Source organism: Trachinotus anak, unplaced genomic scaffold (assembly GCF_046630095.1).
Source record: "Trachinotus anak isolate AG129_WGS33_773 ecotype Australia unplaced genomic scaffold, CSIRO_AGI_Tana_v1 ptg000016l, whole genome shotgun sequence".
Classification (NCBI taxonomy): Eukaryota; Metazoa; Chordata; class Actinopteri; order Carangiformes; family Carangidae; genus Trachinotus; species Trachinotus anak.
The window spans coordinates 18,957,412-18,974,952 of record NW_027273867.1 but is presented as its reverse complement, the minus strand read 5'-3'; the positions used below and the strand labels follow the sequence as shown (position 1 = coordinate 18,974,952).

Here is a 17,541-nt window from a genome sequence, read left to right as displayed (position 1 = left end):
ATAGCACAAGAGTATATTTATAGTCTGAGTATCAAACTGTTTTGAAACTTTCACGCACACATTCATATCTGCTTTTCTATCATCCGTGCGATGTGCTTCACAAATATTTTCGGCATCCCACACATAACCTTTTGTTCTTTTGAATTAGGCAAGTAATAATTGTTTTTGTTTGGCTGAAGCAAGCAAAGGGCATCCCTGGACACCCTGGCCTGTTTTGGATGCAGGCTTATACTGTTTAGGAGTCCAATCGACATGCTGATCTCTATAAATAGATTTGTTCTTGAAAAATAGTTGCGGTATGATAATCACACATTGCTCCTCTGAAACACCAAAGCCAAAGCAAACCAGATGGCCTGGCCCCAAACACACCGACGCTGCCACATTCTCTGTTCTTTCTGCTTTGGCACCTCTTGGCTTTTAAATGTCAAACAATCTGTGACAAGTCCTGCAGATTGCATTTATTGCCCTGAAACACAAGAGCTAGTTTTAAGTGATATGGCTTGTCTTTGAGTTAGTTTTGGATTGTTTTCTGTCGTTCGTGGTGGTTTACTGGAATACAGTCTGCGTCAGCACAAGTCAGACAAACATTTACAAAGACCTCATATGGTATAGTCAAACGGCCTCCTGCTCTCTGTGTGTCTCTTTCTCTTTTTCACACATACACACACACACACACACACACCGTAAAAAGAAAAAGCACATAAACAAAGCCACGAACAGGCAAGAACCACATAGACACCGGAGTGAACAACTGAATAATCCAACGTTGAACATGACTCACCATTTATCATCAACAATATTGAGTTAAGCTAGGAAATGTTTGCATTGCTGCCAGCTTCTTGGTTTCATCCACATACACTGTAAAACGGAAATTACTCAACTTGCGGAGAGGGAGGGAGGTGTGCAATTATTCCTCTGTGACATATAGGGTCCTAATCCTTTATAAGTAAAATTATATACACGTAATATTACAAGCACACTTAAACTTTGAAGCAGCTCTTAATCTCTAATTCTTGTTGGCTTTGTTCACCATAATAATGCTGTTATATCAATACATAATTTAAAATTGGATGATTAAAATATTTGGAGTGATATTTTCAAAATAAGGGGGCATTTGTGTTTGCCCTTAGGATTCCATTTGGTTTATTTTTTTCATTTAAATTGTAAGAATGGAAACCCTTTGAGACTATTTATACTCTCAAATAGCTTTTTTAGTGTCTGGCAATGGTGTAGTGGGACTTAAGGGTAGAGAGGTTATTATAGGTATGTTTGTGCTCAGTGTCCCAGGAAACCAATTTAAGCATCAGTAAACAGCAGTTTTCCCCCATTTTTAACAGTACTAGGAAAAAAATCATTATTTTTCTCAGTCAGTACTATTAGACTATTCCAGTTTTTGCCTGTGTTGAAGGCCTTTTTCATGTAGACCATCCTGTCCTCAGAGAGTTTACCTCCATTAATCATAAGTGATGGTTGAAGGTGACAAAAGATTATAACTTGTTAACGCTGCTGAGTCCAACACTGTTAAATTCAAGGGCTTGGAGCTCCAAGGTTTTACTAAGAATGGGATCCATCAATCTAAACAGAACATTTGGTATACCTGTTTAATTCTGTATTTACTAAATACAGAAATAAAAATTTCTTTCTCTCCAACTTGGGACAAAATTATCAAGGTACCTGAAAATGTTTAATGTTTTTAGTTGATAAATGGAAGATCACTCAAAATCAATTAATTGGTTTGGGTGGTTCAGGCTTCTCAAATCTGAATGGCTACTGGTTTACTACCTTAGTCTTCTGAACTAAATAGTGTTCAGTTTTGGACTATATATCTCAACTTGGGTTTTGTAATATTGTGATGTTTATAGCAGGAACTGCATCAATACAATAGCAGCCAAATTAAAGAAAGAAGCTACACTGACACTCTCTGCACAGTGTAAGCTGCCATCACAAATGTGAATATGTGAACCCTGATGGCAACATGTTGAGGGGTAAATGTGGGTTGACCCAGTTCTCACTGAACCACAACCTCATAACGTTGTGAAATGGGCTCTTTTTTTTTGTCATTGTGACTGAGGTCACCATAATTGCAGAGGTTGCTGTGCCCTATCATCATAGCTAATTTGGTTGCTGTGGTACAGCACTGCTTGCAGAAAAGAAAATGATAAAATCAAATATAATTTGATGACCTGCAAATATTTTTCTTACACTAGCCATCAGATCAACACATTCAGCTAATCACCTTCATTTTTCAAAGGAAAGACAAAACAGTGCTGAGTTAGAGGGAAAATTATGGTACAGAATCACAAAAAATTGCATGTTACACAAAACTAAATGATGTAACAAAAAGACAAATCCACAAACTGAACTCCAAGAAGAGTTGAATCAAGGGCAGCTGGATTTGGTTGTAGAAATTTGAGAATGGTCTTGATGTTATAGAGAAGTATGAGCATTTTGATTTTTAGGTTTTGTTCACTGGACAACTTTTTGTTGCCTGGCCATATCTGTGTAGTTAACTTTTCTCCACAAATAAGAATTTCAAGTTTCATGCAATTACCCCAGTGGAGTGGAATGTGGGTAACTGAATGTCTGGGTGTGTTTAATACATCTTAAAACACTAATGCACACGTGAAGATGCAGTGAAGTATCCTGGGCACCTGAATGCAAACATTCATGCAGTTGAATATATGCACAGACACAAACTGAGGTTTACAGAGGAAAATGTTTCGTACCTAACTTCAAAGCCTCCCAGCTGCAAGAAAAGTCTTTGTTTATTTTTGAACAAGCCATCACATATTTATTCAATATCCTTCCTTGTTCGGACAGCCAAGTTCTTAAATGCAGTGATTTCTCCATACTGTGTGGTAATGGGCCGAGTTCCCCATGGAATCAGATAGATCTAGTTTAGATGTTTTTCATGTGGGGATTTAGGAGAGAAATTGGCAGAGGTTTGGGTTCCAAAACACGGTGACTTCTCTCTTTTCCAAGACTCACACTGAGATAATCTGAGATATCTCTAGGTTATGTCTACTTGAACCCTATCCATGCAAGCTTCAGGTTCCAATTACAAACAAATAATAATAATCATAATAATAGTACATTTCTGATCACACAAACAAACATTCCCAACTCAAGGTCCAGTTAGTAACTTTTTCCAGAGCTTTCAACCATATCACACCGTATTCATCAGTGGATGGAGTTTGCTCAGTTGTCAGAGGCAGATCTGTTGACTAAAAATGGAAAGGGTGCAATGGTAGCAGCTACTGAACTCACAGATCAACAGATCCATCTCCATGACAACTAAACAAACTGCTGTGGAAAAAGCCAGTAAGCAGGCCTTTAGTTGAAATGGGTTTTGTTATTTTCCTATATTCAAGGTCAAAAATTAAGTTTCATGCTTACCTGGACACAGACGTCAGATTCCCTGCTTTTTTTCTAAGGAAAGTGGCACTGAAGCAGTTACTACAATGACCTCTTGTCAATTCAATGGAGAGCAACTTGCAGTTTTCCACTTCAACGTTACAGTGAGATATTCAGCTGTTACTCTGGTTTGTATTTTTCCCTTTGATCGCTGTAAATTTCAACAAAGGCGACTGTGCTCATGGTTGTATTTGGAAACTCTATTCACATATCTTGACTGCAGAGAGCAGTGAGCCAGGCCTAACCAGGCCTATGAGCATCTATACATACTGTTTGCATCAGTGTGTGTAATGTCTCAGTGGAGCTATATGCATACAACACCCAGTGGCAAGAGGGCAGCCGAGCAGGTCTCAGTCAGCCAGACACCACTGTGGCCTCGCAGTAGGAAACGAACCATTGGTCAGGGTGATTAACCTCTGCAATGGGCCAATCAGACTGCAGTTCAGGAGACTAATGACTGCCAGGTGTGTAAAGCATGCACTGGACTCTCAGCTGACTGGCTTGTCGCCTTCATGTAGGGAGATGAAAGAAAACAAGCAGGCTAAGCTTGGAGTGTCAGTCAAAAGATGAAAAGTGACATTGTTTCTTTTAAAATGCTACAACCACTCTCATTTTAGAATTTAGAGAAAGACTTTGTGCACATTATTGGGATCATTCACACCCGTTTTGCTGTTTTCTTTGAAGAATCACTTGAATTTTGCACAGACAGATAAAAGACAGACTGAAAACAAGCAATATGTTAGCAGATTTAGGGCCCTATGCCTTAGCTGTAATCCGACACACCTCTCCTCTGTGTGGGCAGAAGGGGACACATTCTGGGGAGGAACAACTTCAAGGAGAGCTATGGCTGCAGTTGAAAAGTCTTTGAAGGATCTAAATGGCAGCCATGATAAGAGCTGGTCGAATTCGGTAAATGCTAAAGAAAGGTGCTTTGATGCTTCCTTTCTTATCTCCTTTAGTGTAGGGTACACAGGACCATCTTTTACAAAAGCAAAAGGGAGATGATGCTGTCCCACAATTTTTTGCAGCAGCAACATTTAGAGCGATGCACCGTTCCAGGTCAGTAACACCCACATAATTACGCAGCCTAGTGTAAGTGCAGCCAGATTCTCCGCGGTTGTCTTTTCTGAAATCATTATGAATTCTCCTTCACATCTTTCTTTGACCTCATGATATTTTCCATTGAGGGCAAGAAAAAGTGGTGAGAGAAAGATGTTTGTCTGACTTTTCCATTGCAGCTTCTGTGTCTGTCCTTAAGGTGCAGGTGCACTTTTAAAATTGCTAAGGCTGACATGTGTTTGCTTTCATGGGAGAACACAATGTGCCCATTTAAATAGCTTCACTCCAAAGTATCTTTGAACCATTTATCATAGTTGAGTAATGTTATGTCCATATTTTATGTGTAAGCTGTAATATTTCAAAAAACTAACCGTTGGAATGAAGATTTTTTTAACTAAAAAAACTGAGGCGTCCATTGCTCTAGTAAGATCGGTGTATATAAGTGTTAAATGTTTTAATAATGTTCGATAACAATGTTTTTAAGAGTCGGTGATAAAACGTCACTGTAACCTAGTTTTACTTGGAAAGGGTCTCAGATAAACATGGCCCAGTCATCTGATTCCTCACCTGACCCTGCTACAAGTCATTTCCCACGTACACAGTTTGCAGCTGTAATGCTCCAGAGCATAGACTCATTATGACTGAAACGGAATCTGTATCAAAGCTTTAAGGCGTCGGTTCACCCAAATGACAAAAAAACATTTTCCCACTCACCCCCAGTGGTATTTAGTCATGCAAATAGTTGGGGTTTTATTTGCCCAAGTTTTGTTGCATCTCCGCTGGAGACATTCACAACCACCACATCACAGCGAGAGGGAGTGGAATATCATCTGTGGTGCCTGACACATTGAATAATTACTCTTTTTAGAAACAGTGCCCCACTTACTTTGAGCACTTTTGAGCTATTGTGCACATTTTTCCATGTTTTAGAACAAAATAAATTTTTCTGGACATATTTGTAGAAGCTGTGTTATATCATGCTGTTGATACTAGATGGGTTTTTTTTCTCCATGCATTTGTTATCAACCAGTAATCATTCTGCAATATTCAAGATTTAGGAGGACCCATTAATTGTATATTTCAGCAAGAAAGCGGAAGCAAGAGCCTATTTTAATAAGTTTTGCTCAGAAAGTGGAAGCTTGTTAGCCTAGCTTGCTAATGTTAAAACTTCTCACAAGACATTTCTCACGTTATGGCAGCATCTGATGAGTGCCAATGTAAGGCCCCTGCAAGCCAATGATTGTGTTCATCCCACATTAGACACAGCTAAAGTTATCAGCTAACTAGTTTACTAGCTAGTCCTGTAAACCTAAACGTTGACCGGGGTGGTATTTGTGATGAAGACTCACCTGAGAGACACAAGCAAGATCTACATGTGACAGATGACAAAATGCCCTAAAAGGAAAAATATGTGTTGTGTGAGGTGAGCCTTTAATGATGACATGCATTTGTTACTACTTTGAATTTCTTAATATGCTAAAAGATCACAAATATGCCAGATGGATGTTGGAGGAATGAGATGACATGACACCAATCTCCCTCCCCAAGAGGTGTCATTGAGTAAAACCTAATTATTCCCCTCACAGCTCAATATTTTGGTTACTAATGAGCCTTGACCAGTCGCATCACTACAACACAATCAGATTAGCATGCATTGCCTCCTAAGTTCCTGATCTGTCCGACCAGATGTCTGTCCCCTGATACATTTCATTTACATGAATTACTACGTGCCTTCTCTCTGCCAAGCTGTCTCTGTCTTTTTCTCTCTCATTCTTAGAAACAGTTGTCAGGAAGATCATCTCTTCCTCTTGAGTTCATTACTTGGCCCATCTTTGGCTTACCCCACTTATCATTTGAGTGCATAATGGACCCTGACAGGAAAAACTGCAGATGTCAGTTGGGTCGGGGATTGTAGGTCTGGTAAATAGACAGCGCAGGCCGTAAACACAGCCGCGGACTATTTAAAGCAGCCTGTCAAAAGTGTCATACTGAAAATCTCTCTTGATGATGTGCTTTGGCGGCTTGTCAGCTCAACAGTGATCGTAAGAGCTTTGGAAAATGGACAGTAAATGTGCAGAAAGGTCTGGTCTTTATCAGAGCAGTAGCAGACCTCATCTTTGACGTCCCACACTCTATTCCTCAGAAATGGGGATCAGCTGAAATAAGTCATGCTACCCGTAAGTGAGGAAGTGTGTTGGCATATGAGTTAACTTTGAACAAGATCTCTCAAAAGACAGCCGTTGTGTAGTAGACACCGGATGATCCCTCAGCATGTGTCACAGATGACGTACTGCTCACAGGAACCTGCACATTCACACATACGCACAAGTGTTTATGATATACACACAGGCCCTTATCCAAACTTGCCATGTCCACTGGTCATTTGGTGCCACTGATTAGATGCATGACTCACCCTCTCGTTGTATGGTTACACTCACTGGTTTAGTGGATTTAGTGAATTCCCCACTGAAAACGCTGCAGTCACACTTTTTACTCTGCTGTTCAAATCAGCCATTTACACAGCTGTCCAAATACAGGAGTCCTTCGCATTAAATGACTCTCTTTCCTGGGGAGTCCGCTGTCTCTTTCTTTGAGATGTTCAACCTGATGCCTCACAGTTCCAAGCCTCTCAAAGTGCGGAGGCTGGACGTGCACACGGAGTGCACAACATCTCCTGAACACATACAGTTTTTGTATTTGTTACTTTCTCATCGGAAAACCCGAACCGGGTGCAAGGTTCACTACACGCCCATGGTCCCCTGTTGTTGAGGAGTGAACTCAGGATATTAGTTTGTCTGAGAGTGAACCGTACTTAATAATAGAGACCTCATTGGCAGGGTGCTGCAGTCCTGCTTTCTGGATGTGCAATCTCTTCTACTGGGAGAAAGTGAGAGAGCGTGAGAGAAACAAAGAAAAAAAAAAAGAAGGCAAAAAAGTGAGCATGTGACCTGACAGAATAGAGGACGGTGTGCTAGAGCTGTCTCAGGGATGTAGGAATTGTTAGATGTGCATGCAGAAGTTCCCTTTCACACCACGAGTTCACAGTGGGACACACCCTGGAGAAATCTGCTTCCCAGTTCATATTAATTTTCAATTTGTGTGTTGAGCACTGAATGTGTGAAGGAATTCAGTTCGGGATTGACTTGTCATTATCAGCCGGGTAGACGTGCCGTGTCTTTTAATAATCTGTGGAATGGAAAGATCTCACTGCCATTTACATCAGATGGTTAATTATCAAATGAAGATTCTCAGCAGCTGCTGACATGATTATAGCATCAGTCCATTTACTCCTGTACATCAGCAGTACCAACTGGACATACATTTTAAAAGTAATAGTTTATGAATTTTTATCAACAATAGCTACACAGAGAACGTTTTCATCTGCACAGAAAATGATGTACTTTCTAGTATTTGTGCAGCAGTGACCTTTTTTGGAGCAGGAGAGGAACTCAGTCGCATGAACTACTATAGCTGCTGTGGCTGAACAAACAATAGCAATAGCGCCACCTACAGAAATGCAAACTTTATTAACAAAAAGTCCAAAAAAAGTTAGGTTTTTTTCTTGTGTCATGTATTTTTATTGGAGACATACTTCAGTGGTTCAGCATAGGACAAAACATGTTTCCCTAAAACTTTTCATCCACAGATGTAAAACAACAGAACAATTGGACCCACATATTCAGTCACCTGCTGAACGATAATATTGAACCTTTCAGCTCAGTGATTCCCTCCTCACAATGTAATGATAACCCTAAAAATGAAAAAAAAAACTAATCATGAAAAGGCAAATAATGAAATATAATAAATAAGAAAGTATAAATACAAAAAATAAAAATTCAAATGTATTGAGTTAAGTTTTATAATGATTGTGTGTCACCCGGTGAAATTATAAGGCATGAAAGTATGAGGACTATTTTACTAATAAGAATATTAAGTTAAGTTCAGGGAGGTAAGAAGACAAAAACAATTACAGAATCCCATTTCTTGTAAAAGTTATTAATGGGCCCCCTCAAAGTAGATGCACCACTTCATTCTAGAGGACACAATGGAGTAAACTTATATTTAGTAAGTATTAAGGAAATAATGAATACTTGATTTATTTAGAAAGCGGTCTGTATGCAGACAGACAGATGTCCAGGATTTAATTATTAGAAACTGGTTCACTCACATAGTATCTGTCAAGTCACTTTCAGTGTCAGTAAATCAGTAAAATTTGATTCTGGGTTATTTAGAAACAACTTGGTGACTCTTAATTGTAATTCGACTCCTGATCATTCCTTCATACAGTAAATGTTCTTTCTATATACCTTATTAGAAATGTAAGTTAACCAATATTGCTAGTACAGCACTTTAATTTCCTAACACAAACCTCATCCGTTTACATTCCACTTGCCTTCACACTGATGACCTCCTACTCAGCTCCAGTCTCTCCGGGATTTTTTGTCTTACCACTACTGGTTTAGTTGATTTACATTCAGCATGTTCAGTTTTGGCTGAGTGGGCCTTAAGAGGCCTCACATGTTGTAGACTCTGCACTGTATGCAGTCATGCTTTTTAAATATAAAATCCTTTTGACTGGGTCTGACATAAAATATTTCTGTTCTCATAGCAGACGAATGCAGTAGTGTGTATGTTTTCATGAGGGAAATGTAACATCATGAAAAAAGGAAGAGCATTAGGGTCTGTTTACTTAAACACATGAAGAGAGGACAAGGAGAAATATTGCTTACTTGGATGCCGAAGACCCGCTGAGAGTATGTCCTACCTATACAGCCCTGGATGGATGATTGGTTAAACAGGCTGCTTATTGTGTGTAGCTGTTATAAGTCAGGATTTAATGATTTAGTCTGTTGTCATGGTGTAAATTAACATTCTGTGGCCCGGCAGATGGAAATGTGATTCCCAGACATTCTTTACGCTACATGTTCCTTCCTCTCTCTGTCTCTCTCTCACTTTCCATCTGTAACTCTTTCATATGCTCTCCCTTTCTTTCGTTCTTTTCTTTATATTCTGTCTGCCCGGCTAATGTTGTTCCAGGTGTTCTGTACGTACTCAATCACAACAAAAAATAAATATCTCCCAGGAGACATTTCTTGCAGCATGTTATGTCTTCTTGCTGTCTTTATTGCTTACACTGCTCACACCACACGTACTCCGCTCCCCCCTTTTCCTCCCTTCCCTGATGTGTTTCAATGCCCTGACTCCCTCCTCTTCCTCCTCCTGATGTCTTTCAGACTGTTCCTGAAAAGCCACAGTGGGACCGCAGGCAGACAGAGCAGTCTAGTAATCCACGGAGCAGACTTCAGCACCAAGGACATGGACAATGACAACTGCCTGTGCAAGTGCGCCCTCATGCTTACAGGGGGTAAGTGCAGCAAACAGCGTGTTGCAGCAAGAAGACCTATGTTACCATTACCTCTTGGTTTATGAATTATTATGGTTTATTCCAACTTCAGCCTTATTTTTGTTGTCTTGTTATAATAACACTGTAATCACCAAAGTAATTGCTGAGATTTTCATAATATACATACTCTGACTGGACATATCCACTGCCACCAGTCGCAGCAACAATGGCGGCGATTTGTTTTGTCATAGAGAATTGTGAAACCACAGACCACAACAATCACCTTTCCCTCCATTGTGTTTAAAGTTCCTTCGCTAAGTGGAGTGTAGTACTAAAAACCTGTGCTTCAGTTCCTGATTGAATCAAGATGATTGTGATTGGCTGTCATGTGGCACTGCATCAGATGATATTTGTACGAGGGCTCACCATTGTTTTTTCTTATAGTAACTTTGGCTGACCTGGTTTAGGTTTGTGAAAAACTTGGACGATCGTCTTTATCTTTCTTGCTCTGTTGGACTTCTTTTTAGCAACGTTGTCACATTCCCAGATCTCAGCAATTTACTTGCTATGTACAATGTTATAATAACCTATAGGAAATGGCTAAAACTACAGAAAGGTCCAACCATGTGTCTCCATATCACCATGGAGACAATACACTTTCTTTTCTAAGAAAACAGACCTGACCATTCCAGCTGCCTTTCCAAAAACGATTTTCTCTGATTGGCTTTATGACCAACCCCCACGATGTTCACGGCCCAATCATTAGTTCAGGTCATTATGATCATATCCTGCTCTTGCAATGGGCTAAAGTGGCCACTCATGCATCTATCTGCACCCATTAGGCTACACTCTGCATCCCCATCCCCAGTTGCATTGTGGTTGGAAACGAGCGTAATATAAATTCCCTGGGTGGGGCACCAAGTGTCAGAGAGATTTAAAATGACTCTGCTTCTCCTGCCGTGTAAGTGGAACCCAGTGACCCTCGCTGTCACCTCATGGCTGCTCTATTGCTCTATTGCTGACCTAGTACTAATCAAGCATTTCTATGAGCAGATTTAAGATCAGTGTTAGGTCATTGTGAACGCAGCGGGTTAAAGGGAACTGGCAACTGATCACTGATCAACACCCGTGCTCTTCTTGATTCATAGCCTGCCTGTGGCCATCCACAAAGGAGAAGCATGACAACATGTAGCCTGAGTCAAGGCTGGTCTGAACCCAGCATTGTGCTAGCTATTATATATACAGTATATCATTTGATTTATTCCCTGCATTTACAAGAGCAGGGCTGGCATTAAATGACGTAAGTGTCTGGAATTTACAAGAGCAAAATACTTCTCTGTTACATTTATGAGGACAACCACAGCATGCCGTGTTAAGAATACGGAGGAGGATATAACGCGGACACACACATAATGTATATATTTACCAAGCACCAGAACATACAGTAGGCATAAAGCACTGACAGTAGGAGGTAGGGGGGATCCCTTTATCTGTTTTTCTTCTTTTTTTTTTTCTTTGGAGAAGACATCCCCACTGTTGTTACAAGTCATTAAAAATCTCTAGCCTGGAAACAGAGAGGACACTGATCATAAATCCCAAACGATTGCTGCTGTGCACATTAAATATTTATGTGTATGACGGCAGTTGTCTGGTCTGTGGTTTATCAACAAGCAAGGGGTGGCAAGTAGGACACGTTTTTATGTATTCAGCTGTATGTCTCTGTAAAATAAAAAGAAACAGCAGGTTGCCAGTTCCACAACACACACTTTGTGAAATGTTAACAACAAAAAAGAGCATGATATAAATGTCTTTTCGTTCCAATTCTGATCGGTGTTGTTTCTTATGTTGTGTGAACCGTAGCCTCTTTTATGATTAAGAGGCTCACTGACATTCAATTTTTGCAACGTAAAACTGCTTTAATGGTTATTTTTGGCCTACTTTGGTGTAGCAGAAACAAGCTATAAACACAGCACTCGCATAAGAATTCCTTTAAAGTTGATATGGCAAACTTATTGCTTATTTACACACCATTAGCTGGCAAACACAGCTCCAATATTCACTGTCCTTTTAGCTCTGCTTTGCTCTCCACCATCTCCTGAGAGAAATATGTGTAGCTGCTAAATGCTCCACTGTGTTCACCAGCTTAACTTTGTCTGTCTGTCATTTGGAATTTACTTGCTGTAAAACAGATTCCCAACAATAAACAATAAAGCTGTGAGCCCTAAAACCAAAACAATGCACTAAAAGACACTAAAACAGCCCTTAGTGCTGAGGGAAACTACAGAGTTGGGTGATATCATCACTTTGAGCAACCTGTTACATATTACACACAATCCTTCACTCCATTGTTAATTTAGAAATATTGACTACAGCAGCTTTAACCTGTTGTCCTGCTACAAGGATGCCAGGTGCTGTGTCTCCTCTGAAACAGCTCCCCAGCCTGAGGACCATTCCTCATTGAATTTCATGTAAAAATTAAAGCGGAGCAAGTGCAATTTCATATTCAATTCTCACTGGCGCCGTCATTCTGACATTATATGCAGTTGTGGAAATGTAAGGAGGTGTCCACCAGTTTCGGTGCTATACCGCGTTTGTGTTTTTTGATGAAGCAGCAATCAAATGTGAAATTTAAATCTGTGTGATCCATGCCAGCAGCAAGGGCAGAACATTAACCCTGATTGCTGACAGGTCTAGTGAAATGTCATACTGTAGTCCACAGTGGTATTCAGGTCTGTCAGAGGAGTGAGGAGAGGTGCTGCCATTTGTCGCTGTGTGACTGACACATGCCATGCTTCGCATATGTTCTATATCTGACTGTATCAGTGACGGTGTGTTTACCAGAGCAGATAGAAGAGATTAATGACAGATTACTAGGATAGGATAGATTTTATTTCCAGTATGTGTGCATGTTCATTTGAAATATAATGGCTGCCTCTCCATTCGGGGCAATGAAGTATGAAGGTGCTAAACCTTTCAGACCCTTGTAAACAAGCTGAGACATTTTAAAATCAATTTAAATGGAGACAGGAAGCCAATGAGCGGCTTCAGTTATGTATTAAAAAGACTGTCCTCTTAGTCCAAGCACACCTACCCTGTCTCTGAATAACGGATGGAGTTCAGGGAAATCATGAAATGGGAGGAGAATAAAAGTTTCCCATGCCATCTACTACTGTGAAGTTCCACTGGAGCCGATACACATGCACTCTTTGCTTTAAATAGAAAGAGGTACAAAACGTGTTCAGCAACAGGTACTGGCATGCCGATGAACCCGGTGACAGTAACACAGTGAGCAGATAGCAGTGAAGCTCTGCCATGAACCAGTGGGAGGGGCCATGGGAAACTTTCAACCTTTGCCAAGGACAGAATTTATGAACGAGGTGACTCTATCAATACCTTGTCAAAGCAGGAACACTTACTGAATGCCTTTTAGTTATTTGTTATCTTTGGTGACGTACAACAGAACTGCTCAGTTGTTTAATCAGACAATATCCCCTCACTCTGTGTGTTTCCTTGTCCTTGTTCTCTCTTCAGGTTGGTGGTTTGACGCCTGTGGCCCGTCCAACCTTAACGGCATGTACTTCACCCAAGGTCAACACATAGGGAAGTTGAATGGTATCAAGTGGCACTACTTCAAGGGCCCCAGCTACTCGCTACGAGCCACAGCCATGATGATCCGCCCACTGGACTTCTCTTAGTCTTTTGAACTCATGAACCTTCAACATCCAAAACGGCTACGTAGCACATTAGAGGGACGCTTCCTATTTTATCCTCTTGTCTCATCTCATTTTGCTGGCCACTGGGAGTCATCCAGTAAATTTTCTGTTCCGCCTGGTTCTTCCCCAGAGCAGCTGATACTGCTGTGCCACTGTAGCTTTGTAACTTTTCCCCTCATTGAACTGAAAAGCAGCCGTGGGGAGGAAGACAGAGCAAGATGTGGTTCACCTGAACTGATTTCTGTTCCAAACCAGGTTCACACACTTTTAAGGACAAATGTGTTCAGGTGTGTTATCTCACACATAGAGTTTGCGCACAAATGAGCGCTATATTAAGTCATGATGTCAAACCACAATTCTTCCATTTTCCTGAGGACCTGTGTTGTAATAATATGGAGGACTCGAACTCTTCTGATAGTAAAGCAGCTATCACAGAGCAGCAGTGACTCTCAACCTGCAGGACAGAACAGAACGCTTTAAGGAGACGAGATGTGCCTTTTTTTTATTAAAATGTTGCTCACAGAATATAGCTCTGTGTTATACTGTGTTATATTTTGTGTTTTTTAGTACTATTTTTTGTTATTCCAACTGTATACAATATCCAAAGTGAGATAAAAGTGTCTTTTGTACTGTACAGTGTATACTGGATTTCTATCTGCATCATATATCAAACACATTCAGTTTTAACGTGACCTTGAATTCAAGTGATGATGTGCAGTTGGTAATAGTTACAAGGGTCACTTGCAGTGTTTGCTGGCAGTTACACACTTGCTGTCTTGACAGAGTGTGATTATTTTTAGAGTTCAAGATGTGTGGTTATTATTGGATTAGATTCTGGACACAGATCCTTCTGCCTTTATTATTGGCTGAGAAACATCTAATACCTGCCAAGGTTCAGATTGTGAGTGATCACCTTACCTCTGCCAAACAAGAAAAACAAGGACATTAATTCAGAGGAATTTAATTAGTGACATGTCACAATTACAGCGGTGTGTGTACAGGGGGTAAGAAAATGCACGTTTGCATTTACAAGTAATACGAGTTGTCAGAAATGCACAGATATGCAGTATATTCCTGAGTGTAATGATGATGTATCACGTCGTGACCCTTCTATACTCACAAACATGTAAATGCTTATATTAAGCTGGTGTCCCACACACACAAACCCATGCAGTTGAAGTTTTTAACTGTATCTCATTTCTAACTGTGGAGGACATTAAATTAAATCCCCTCCAACACTGGTGCCGTCAGTTTCCTCATATTGTAACCTCTGACCTTAAGACAAACAGCAGATCATTAAGACAAGTTACATCCAAAATATTTTTCACAGACATATTATTACATTACACAGTATCATGCTCCAGCCAGTTTCTGTTTCTCATCAATGCAACTTAGAAGAGAGGGAGAAAAAAAAGGAGCTGGAGTTGGATATGAAGCATGAAATTAATGATTCAACCAAGTGATCCGTGTGAACACATATTTCATAACTTCCAGCTTATGACAACAGAATCTACTGTGGAGCATTTACTAAAGGTACATGTGGCAAGAAGATAAAGTGTATCTGGAACTTGTATAACTACAACTGACATGTTTATTAGCATACTAAAATTGTATAATTTAACATGCGTACGTAAATCAGCTTTCCTGAGGAAGGCTATTCTTTTTTTTTTTTTTTCTGTTTATACTCTGCCAGAAGTACAATGGTGTTTTGAAGTTGAGCATAAAACATAGGAGTTAAGATAATAACCCTGGAGAAATGTGCCTTTGATAACTCTGCTTTTACCTCATTCAATTCTAGATTTGCAGATTTATTTAAACATCTTTTGTAACATGTGGTCAGTGTTGTGTTGCTAGATTAAATAAAAGAGCATGTGATGCACTAATGTTTTCAATCTGCATTTAGGCTGCACTTTTTGAGCCAAATGGATGCGGTGATAGACATGGGTTTAAAGTCAGGGCTGCAAAATATGTTACATCTTTCTTTAGGCAGACATACTATAGCTTCAAAAAAATGTCCTTTGATGATAATATCTTCAACATCAGTTTAAATCTTCCTGCACAGATGCTGTACTGTACTGTGTGTCGCACAAAGCAAGCTTATTGGCACAGAAAGACATGAGATAAATCACGTAGATAAAAAGACATGCTCTCTTCCGTCTTTTTCACGACAAAACCAGATGGTGCAAAGATTAGAACTCCCTCTCTGCCCAGTCGGTGGAGTGGCCATTGTCTCGAGTGGTGACTCGCCTTGCTTGCTTGCTAGTGGCAATGACAGATTGCCAAAGTGTCAAAGGATGCTGTCGGGACCTGTAGTGTATCTTCATAGTTGACATTCCTGGGCCTAATCAAAGGTTAAACAAATTACTGCAGCCTGCAAACCGCTGTGTGTCCTTCAGCGCCTGCACTGACCCGACACCTTCGCTGGAATGTGTTCTATAGAGAATCTGAGGCAGCGGAGTGTGAAGTGGGTCTGCACAAGCTGGCAAACACCTATGTGGGTCTTAAGCTTTGTCCTTTGTTGGTTATCAGGACAGGAGGTACTGAGAGCCACTCCTAGACTTGCACACAACTCGCACACCACGAGCTCCTTACATCCACAGCTTCATAGCTCTGCTGAAAAGGGATCCTTTCCTGTTCACTGAGGAAGAGCTGAGGGCTGCTGAGCCGATGAGACTCCCACTGGGAGGTGGGGGGCCCGAGCTGCATGCAGACGGACAGTGTTGGACTCCGACCAAATCAGATATAAGAGAATACAGTACCTGCAGTATGAACACTCAGGGCACTTGAATCCCCCAAAGAGGCCACCTGCTCACGTGGAAATGAATAAAATTATTGAGGAGACAAAGAGGAAGGAAGTGAAAGTAAAAATAGAACACATATTTTGCCCATGCTCATTCACGTGTATCAGATGTAATCATACAATTGCGCAAACAAATTTGCCCAAGCACAAGGCATTATTATTTGATATCTAAGATTACTGAACTCGGGGTAAGCAGAAAAGTCAGAGAGACGGTGGAAGGATCTCCTGTGGTGATCAAAGCCAGCAGACGACAGTGAAAACAAGGACCATCAAAACTGATGGAGTGACCTTTAACAGCTCACAATATAATCTTCTTTTATAGCAAACCATTTCTTTGACATGCTTTGCAGTTGCCTTTAGATTTTACAGTAAGTTGGCAGAACAATCACTAAATCAAATATGCTTTTGCATGGAGACTTCTTCATTCACACCTGTCAGGTTTTCTGACATTAACTTCCAAAAGCAGTTGCATTGTTGTAGCTGTATCCATTATTGGAAGTGCGCACTAATTTAGTGATGAAGATTAAATTCATTTAACATGGACAGCTGGATCATCACTGGAGAAGAAACGGGGAGCATGGGTACAGAATATGTAAAATACGAGCTTGCTGACGTTCAGCTAACAACAGTCTCATCAACACCACAGACTGAAAAAGTTTGTCGGGCTTTACAAAACAAAACACAACCGCTGCTGCATGAAAAGAGGTGTTGACGGATTTGTAACCTCTTGCTCCCCTTTGGTTTGTTGAACTGAAGGCTAGGTTTTATGGACCAGAAACCTAAGTTCAGAGAATCACATACTTCTGTTTGCTGACTTAAACGAGTCATAGTCTTTTATATTTTTATTGCCCTTATTGAATTTTTTCTAAACTGCATATTTTATGAAAAATAATATTATTTCCACTATCTAATTTGAAGTTCAAAGTAAGGCCTGCTGGGAAATCATAATTTTCTTGCTCCCTATCATTTCTGATAACTTGTGAGTGGACATCAGGTTTTTTTTTTTTTTTTTCCTCAACCTTTTAGCAAGAAGTGAGTTCTTCAGCTAACGGATGATTCACTTAGCAGCATGTTAACAAGCCCAGACAAACAAGCGGCCCTCAGGAGACGAAGGATAGAGGAGAACAGGAGGAGTTTATGGCTGAACTGACGACATTAGATACGTTTTTACTCAACGTGCTTCAAGTTCATCGAATGTTAGCATCGTTGAT

The 17,541-nt window shown here is 40.3% G+C and overlaps 1 protein-coding gene across 3 annotated transcripts in view; it reads left to right on the top strand.

Annotated features, from left to right (window-relative positions):
* Nucleotides 1-15,422, top strand: part of angpt1 (angiopoietin 1) — a 78,334-nt gene extending 62,912 nt beyond the window's left edge. For all 3 annotated transcript variants that reach the window (XM_071500001.1, XM_071499999.1, XM_071500000.1), the window contains 2 exons: nt 9,708-9,838; nt 13,349-15,422. In XM_071500001.1, the coding sequence (XP_071356102.1) occupies nt 9,708-9,838; nt 13,349-13,512 (295 nt within the window). In that variant the 3' untranslated portion in view covers nt 13,513-15,422. The remainder of the gene's footprint in view (nt 1-9,707; nt 9,839-13,348) is intronic.
* Nucleotides 15,423-17,541: the final 2,119 nt, after the last annotated feature.